The 8,933-nt window shown below is 29.6% G+C and overlaps 1 protein-coding gene across 1 annotated transcript in view; it reads left to right on the forward strand.

Moving 5' to 3' along the window:
- The window catches only part of GLRA3 (glycine receptor alpha 3), a 146,444-nt gene extending 138,343 nt beyond the window's left edge, over positions 1-8,101 (forward strand). Inside the window, exon 10 of the mRNA XM_012770695.2 lies at positions 1,275-8,101. Within this exon, the coding sequence (XP_012626149.1) occupies positions 1,275-1,553 (279 nt within the window). The 3' untranslated portion in view covers positions 1,554-8,101. The remainder of the gene's footprint in view (positions 1-1,274) is intronic.
- Positions 8,102-8,933: the final 832 nt, after the last annotated feature.

The raw sequence follows: 8,933 nt of genomic DNA on the forward strand, positions 1-8,933 counted from the left end.
CTTATATATGTCTTATAGCTGAAATCTTTTCCAGTAATTATATGCTTTTGTTTTTCACATGTAATTACCTCACTTTCATAACTGCCAAAAAAGCTATTTTATACATTACTGAATTGACTTTGGTCATCTTCTCATTTTTACAATCCATATAATTTCTATTTTTCACTTTCATATTTTATAATATACTGTTTGTGGAACAGCTACTTTCATAGACCCAAAATAATTTTCAAGAATTTGAGCCAATTAATTATTTTATATTTTATAGTACTATGACAAAGTATTATCACAGGAGATATTTGACTTTATAAAATGTCTTATTTTATAAACTGTCAATTTTAGTAGCAAAAAAAACCCTTATTCATAGATGTAGCCATCTACTGTTACATTCTAAACAAATGCATTAAATTATTCATTAACAATTTTCATTATAAATTAAATATTTTATTTCTCTATCATGACCACATCTCATTTATCATGTTTATTAAATAATTTTTTCTTTAAATTTTAGTTTTCATTTACATTCATGGAAAATTCTCAATTTGCTACATCTGAAAGTAATCATACTTTTTAGAACATAAGTTATAAATAATAAGCTTATAAGTTTATTTCTTTAACATGAAATAAACTTCTGAAAAATTGTATTCATAATTTCAATCAAACCAATGTGCCTGAAAAGTAATTGTATATAAATCAGAATATACAACTATCTTATAGATTTTCCAAAAAGGTTAGTGTAAAACAGAGAAGTAGCATAAAATGAGCATAACAAAAACCAAGCCATGTTATTGAACTAGAATGTATTTTCCAAGGAAGTAATTTAAAATTGCAGGAAACAAGCATTAAAAAGTTGGCCTCCATGAAAAAGAAAAATTCAGTCAATGATGCTGGTATCCCCTTTGATATCACATATTTATCACAATGCAGAAAAAGACTAGTAAATGAACATACATAACACAATATCCCAATAGCTTTTTGTCTTGGTCTCTTTATTTAGATATTCTAGCAATATGTAGACACTGTTGGAATTTTGGTTTTTCTATTAAAACATATCTTTTAAGAGATTCATATTTACTAATGGGCACTCTCTATGATGTAGCAGGAATAAATGAATAAAACTTCAATGGGAATAAAAGCAACTCATCTTTATATGCTTCAGATATCTTTTCCTTATATTAAATATTTACTGTGATAAAACTTAAGTTATGATTCTGAAATGCCTATTATACATGCTCTGTTCTATTACTAACGGGTTTTCTTACATTTTTCTTTGACAGGATGATGAGGTAAGGGAAAGTCGATTCAGCTTCACAGCCTATGGAATGGGACCATGTCTACAAGCAAAAGACGGTGTCACGCCAAAAGGCCCAAACCTTCCTGTCCAGGTAATGCCAAAAAGCCCTGATGAAATGAGGAAGGTCTTTATCGACAGGGCCAAGAAGATTGACACCATCTCTCGAGCCTGCTTCCCATTAGCCTTTTTGATTTTTAATATTTTCTACTGGGTTATCTATAAAATCCTTAGGCACGAGGATATTCATCAGCAACAAGATTAAGTCTCTGAAGGCAAGCAAGTGCAAATGTCGATTCAAAAGACAGTTTATTTGCCATAGGTGTGTGTGTGTGTTATGTCTCTGTATGTGTGTATGTGTGTGTGATATACAAATGATGACCACTGTATTAAACAAGATAAGGGAAAGGGTTGTATTTTGGTTTGCTATGCAAAGTCATAAGACAGATTAAGATTCTTTTAATGGATAGAAAATATATATTAAGGAATTATATTTCATATTAATTAAAGGTGATTTGTTTTTTCACAGAAAATCATATATGTGGAAGTTTTACTGCCAACAAGTTTATGTTATATAATATCATGTAATAGACATGAAACTACTTTTGAATTTCTTTTTAATTCAATGCTACTGAATCCTACACAAAGGCAAAATTTGCACAGTAAATTTTATGAAAGGAAAAGGGGGGAATATGATAAAAATAAAAATCAACGGCTGGAGATGTAAAGCTATTTCCTTATAGTGTACTTAAAAATAGGAAAATAATCAGTTAATTCAGTGGAAAACTGACACATATTAATAGAGGATTGTACATACAAACACTATAGAACCAACATATGTAATTATAAAAATTTTCAAATTAGAAGATAAAATATAGGACTTACATTGTTTAGAATACTAAGCTTAATTGTTTAGAAGACCAAATTTCCCTCTATGCAAATTTAAAATCAGTAACATAAGAGATCATATTACATACAAAATCTACTTTTCTCAAACTCTACATCTCTAGGAATGAAGATGGAAATACTGAAAACAACTGTTTTTAAATAAGTGTTATAGCTATATATTTTTAATTATTGCCAAACACTGAAAACTTCAAGCCAGCACCTTTGTTTTTATTAGATTTTTAATAGCTGCTTAACTGTTGGTATGTGGTTGTGTTTAATGTTTTGATGTAATTAAATAAAGTTCAGTAAGACTTTCATATTTTAGTTTAGAATGAGACTTTAAAATTTCATGGGATTAAAGTATATACATTTTGATAAAAATGAATTCAAGGAAAACAAAAATGAATTCATAAAAGATGTTTTTAATAAGAATAGTTTTCCCATCAAAGTTATATGGGTTCAAACTCCTATCTCTAAATATAAGTAGGAAAATTTTAATTCTAAGTGATATAAATAACTCATTTCTATAAAGTTAGGATTGTTTTATATATCTGACCTAATGATTTCAAAATATAAGCCATTCACAAGTTGTGAATAATTTTAAATGACATTTTTACATAAAATTTATCAATGACCCTATGGGATTATATCAACTATCATGGGGCATTAACTCGTTTTGTGCAGTGTAATCAGGTATAAATGTATGACAGAGTTGTTGGTTAAATTTAACCAGACTCTGATTCTTTTTAAGTTTTGATATTATATTTTTAAAATTATTTTTTACCACCAATTCTGTGTTTTAAAAAGCTTTAAAATGCATCTTAGATATTTTAATTGGTCAGATACACCAAATGGAAACTCAGTATACCAAATTATTGACAGAGAAAAGTGTAAACATTAGGAGAAAAGTTAACTCAGATATAAGATAGAAAAGTAAATCAGTTCTTGAACCAGATGGTACTATTTTCAGACCTTCCACCACTCTCAAACTAAAAGCAAAAACTGCCATTTAAAACTATAAACTTTTCAATGTTACTGAACTGGAGCTATCCCATTGTAATTTTTTAAAATATCTATTTAAAAAATACATTCAGTAAAATACATTTTGCTAGTAAAAATCCAAGCTCTCCTTCTTTATAAGTAATTTGAAACACTACAAGGAAAAAAATATCATCATTTTGGGCATTATATGCAAGTGCCACAACTAAAATAATGTGTTACTATGTACTTTCTTACTTTGAGGACTGTTTATCCAAAAGCTAAATATATGCTTCTTCATTTGATGTGTATGAACCAAAACCATGGAAATATATTCTTGTACTAAAGATTAGAGCAAGACATGTTGTGTGCTTCCTGAGAATTAGGAAAAGCTGAAGTAATGATAAACTAACTACATTGTCTCAATATGTCTCTGAAATACTTGAATACATTCCTTGATACTTTATACATCTTAAAATTTTTTCCAACATTGCTTAAATTAAGTGAATTCTACCATAAGCAAACAGAAATATAATAAACATAAACATGATACTTCTAAAAGACACTCATAGACATCACTGTTTTCACATTTGAGGATATTAAAGATGGCTTTACATCTGAAACTTAGAATGTAAAAATACCAACCATAAGACAATTTGTCAACAATGGTGTTGGTACACTAGAATTCTCTCTGTCTCAAATTACTATACTTTCCTTAGGCATAATTTCTATTTCCCATTACACTTGTTACTGTCAGTGATTACTACACTAAGAAACTATAACAGCCTTTACTCACAAGACAACAGTGACAAGGAAAACATGGCTGAATCCAAAATGTTTAAAGGAACATATCTCCTCTAATGAACTCCTATAGACCCTTTAAAACTGTAAAACTACATTGTAATTAGCAACCTGCGATAGTATTTGCCTCAGTAAGCCCTGTGTCAAACTAGAATATTTCAAATTAAACCAACCACAACATTATTGATGAGAAATTAAAAATGTGTGCATAAACATTAACTACCATTAGTTGGAATTCTAATATAGATACTCTAAAGTATTTTGAAATAGCCACATTAGAAAATATGGGATTTTTGTGCAAGCAGTTTATATCACTTTTTTAAAGAATTATGTATCTCAATCATTGAAATATTTGGTTCCATAGCACTTTTAGAAAATCTTGTGCCTTAGCATATATGTGCCCAACTTTTTTTTTTCCCCAACCGTTAAAACTGGACTTAAACTATAATGGGGCCCTAGAATTTTCTTTACTTCTTAAAATAGATTCCAGACTCGCTGTTTAAGCAAGAAAGCCAAGAGTCTTTAAAACTTCTCTATCCTTTCCCGAAGTTTCTCCATGACACCTGGAGAGCCCATTCAACTCTCAGCTGCTATATTAGGAATCATTATGAATGCTCATCTTATTCTAGAATGAATTCCTATTCTATGGGTATATTCTAATAACCTTTATCTTAATTTTGAATTATAAATGATTAAACATCTACATATCCTTAAGATATAAATAGATCTATTAGTTCATGAATGCCTAAAATGTTATGGAAGATAATGGAAATTTTACAACAAAATGTGAAAAAAATAAGCCAAAATGTTTAACAAAAGAAAGCAAGCTCTTAACTACTTTAGTACTCTGTGCAATGTAAGTAGTTATAATACTGGGAGAAAATTTGGGTCTACCTTTCATAACTTATACATCCCTTTTCTTAGTATCTTTCATGCCGTTTAAAAATATATACTTTTCTATTCTTCTTAACCTGACACACCTTAATTGCTAGTTACTTGAGAGGATTGAATATTTTATCAGCAGCTAAATTTTCCTTTCATCTATAAAGTACACATTCCATGAAATGGACTTGAGAGAATTTGGGACTTGCCAAAATTCAAATAGAAAATATTTTCAATATTTTGTAAATAGGAAACTAGGAAATTGGCAATACTATAATTCAGAGGTATCTCCTAACAACAACTTAAAGCACTCTAAGAACAAAACTGCGTGAATGAAAAATATGCCTAATGACCCTTAGACAGATCATTAACAATCTTTGAAGTCATAATGTGTCTTATTCCAACATAGATTACACACAGGTTACAACACAGATAATAGCATAAACTCTCAATTTATCAGCATATATACCACCTGTGTTTCTCATCTAGTTGATGTTGACCTAGCAAAGTATAGGACAATTCCAAGTATAAGACAATCTGGTGCTTTTTAATGCAGATGTTAGAAGACATAGTGTATATGGACACACAAATTCTCTTTTGGTTGAATGCAAATTAAAATAGCCATAATATCCATTGCACTTTTATTCCTGTATAAGAGACAGCTTCTTCAGCAGATATAATACATTGGTTTATATTTTTTAAATCGTGAACTACAAAGAGTGGTAAAATATATCAATCTTATTTTATTTTCATTATTATATAGACTTTGCATGAATAAATATTGTACACTACAAACTGTATTAATTTTAAGCTTTTATCCCAGCCCCAATTCCTCTTTAAAAACAGTGATACTAAAAAGTGAGCTTCCACAGGGAGACAGCTGGTATTCTAATTACTAAAAAAGTAAGGTGATGCATGTTCTTCCTTAACAAAGATCCTTAGAGCCCATGTATAAAATATAACTTCCTACAATTTAAAAGTAACTAGGGCAGGGAAAATATTCTGGACAAACTTCTCCCAGAAACCAGGTCAACAGATATAGAAATCCCAAGCTAGTAGCTAGATGATCTTACCTGATTTTTTGATCTATATTTTCCATCTTAATGCTGCCTTCATCTTTCCCTTTTTCTTTACACACACACACATACACACATGCACACATACATGCAATTATATGTTGGTAATGGGCTAATTCCGTCAAATTAAAAATACAAAGGGAGTCAACTTTATTGGGAAAAGGTCCATAATTCTTTTTACAATATTTTACAATATTTTACAATATTAAGTGATTCTTGGTAGAAAACACGAATAGTACAGTCATTTAATTTGGCCATCTTTTAATCATGAAATAATATTTTGCCTCAAAAATATATAAACAAAGATATCCAGATAAAATATTTTCTCTAACTCTTAAAATGGAATTCTAAAAAATTATTTGGACTGTCTTTAAAGAGTGACTAAATACTTGGCAAACAGTTCTTCCAAAAGAAAACCAGTTAATATTGGATGACTTGGCAGTGTCTTAACAGGTAGTTTTCTCAGTACTTTTTATGGTTCACAAATAAGCAAAATAAAAGAAGAATTGTACAGGTGATGGAGCATTATTTTTTAAAAAGTCATCATTCTGAACGCTGGCTGTATATTGGAATCTCTTAGATGTTTTAAAAAATATGTACATGCTTGGTGTCTAACATAGATTATGATTCAATCATCAACTAAACACATATTCACTGAGCACCTTAGGTGTGCCTGGCACTGTTCTAAGTGCTAAATTCACTGTCTCTTGGGTAACACATAAAAAATTCTGGATTATTGACAAAATTTCACAAGTGAAACAACTGACATGAACATACACAAGCCTTTTCTTTTAGTAACATTCAATTTAACACTTTAATTTTATAATTTTTTCTTTCTTCAAGCAATCCATTTTGTCTCTCATTTTTATTCTTAGAATTAAAAATAAACTGTTGAGGTGTTTCAGTTCCCATTTTCCTCCCAATGTCAGAATCTTAACCTTTACATTGTTTACATTCTTAGCATCCCTGTAGCAATGGGTAGCTCATTGCTGTGAAGGCAGCCTGCTCATTGTAGCATAACTCTCTATGATAAAAAACGTTAACCTTCATCAAGAAATGACTTTTTACTTCCTAAAATAATAAACCTATTCCATTCCAAGAAGACAGCCCATAATATACTTTCTCATATCAGTGTTTAAATGTAATCAATATCATTTTTCAACCCCTTATCAGTAGCTTCATTTTTAGTTAAGCCACAGATAAAAGCACTTTAAGTATTAAAAAATGATGATATATTTCTAGGTTTATAAAATAATGAAATATAAAATTATTGCCTACATGATAAATAGAAATTGATAGAAATTTCTATGTAAATTATTTCCAGTAATCTTAAATGTCTTCCTGTAAGTTAGCAATACCTTTAGATTAAATATTTAAAAATTTATTTCAGATATGGACATTATATAAAACCATAGAAAGTAATATGAATTTAAAAAACTATCAGCCAAACAATACACATTTTTGAGTAAACTATAATAAAAAGTCAATGAATTGATTAAATTGTTTTATTTAAATAGTTGATTTTTCTCTGGGGTGGTTTCTGCCAAGGTGCCTTTGGGCAGCCCTACTTACATATACATTACCCAGCCTGGCTTGTTAATATAGGAAGATGCAAGGAGCTGAGGCTTAAATGCCAGGAAAGGATTCAGTTGTAAAACTGTACTTGAATGTGCTTGAATAATTTGCACTCCTTCGCTTTTATCTCCATGAATTATGCAATGGCCATTCCTTAAATCTGTATTGTAATGTATGACAGATGATAATACAGGGGGGAAAACAGAGTGGAGTGCCATGACATTCCATGGATATAATATAATGTGCTGTGAAAAACAAAACAAAAAAATGTGCCATATATTTTCCATGTAACATCATAACATGGTATACAGTGACTTCATTATGAGTGAGCCAAGATGTTTAAAGGACTACCAAAAAAAGTATTGCTATTTTAGTGTGTTAATTATTTTTCTGTCTTGAGTCTTATGTCTCAGTCTTTCTTGCTGTCCAGATAATATCATATTTTTCCAAGAAATTATATTGAAAATATATTTAAAAATTTATGCACGATTTTATCAACTTGTTTTTCATTATATTATCTTTAGTTCAATTCTGAAACTAACAAACTATCAGAGTCATTAACTCGTGAACGGTATAGTATTTATCTTGTAACTGTACGTTTGATCAAAACCAATAAAAGTGAACACTTTTCAAGAATATGATACATCTTTCGTCTAATTTTTTAAGACCAAATGTTATCAAATGATTATGTTTTCCTAACAAAAGTCATTATACATTTCTGTTCTGATGGACACTATTACGTCTACGAATACAAAGCCAGTGATGTATCATTTGCAGAAGTTTCAATATATGCATTCCATTACAGGAAAAGTACAACAAGGAGGATAATGAATGGAACTTTTCTACTAAGGATAGAATGAGAGAAGATATGTTACTAACTGGTACAATACTTTTGTACAATAGTACTAACTGGTACTACTGTATTTGTAATTTTTTCTTTGTTTGCTTGTTTGAAAGCCTTTTCCTTAAAATCTGTTTACTGAATAAATCACTTATACTTGGCTTACCCATAGAGACTATTTCAAAATGGAATGCTGATCTTTTTTTAATCTGTAATTTCATCTTGCCTTTTTTCCCCCACACAATTAGGGTAGAATTTGATGCTAGGATAATAGTATAGAAATAAGAAAAAATTTAATGTATAAGAAGTTTAAGAAAATATTGCAATTTTGTATGCAATGACTTGTCTCTCATTTTTAAAGCACCTATAATTTATATGTAATAGTCTTCCACATAATTTTATATATTTTTGACACGAGGTTCAGGAAAATTAATAGATTGAAAATTCCTTGCTAAATTGGCATTATGATTTCCCTCAATGAGCTGGCCCTTCACTCACTGTTTGAATGGTTCACATCACAATATCAGCACGGCCATAGAATCAGGTAAGCACAAATACTAGAGGTATCTATAGGTAATAACAGATCTCTAAACAAGATATATAG

Source organism: Microcebus murinus, chromosome 15 (genome assembly GCF_040939455.1).
Source record: "Microcebus murinus isolate Inina chromosome 15, M.murinus_Inina_mat1.0, whole genome shotgun sequence".
Taxonomy (NCBI): Eukaryota; Metazoa; Chordata; class Mammalia; order Primates; family Cheirogaleidae; genus Microcebus; species Microcebus murinus.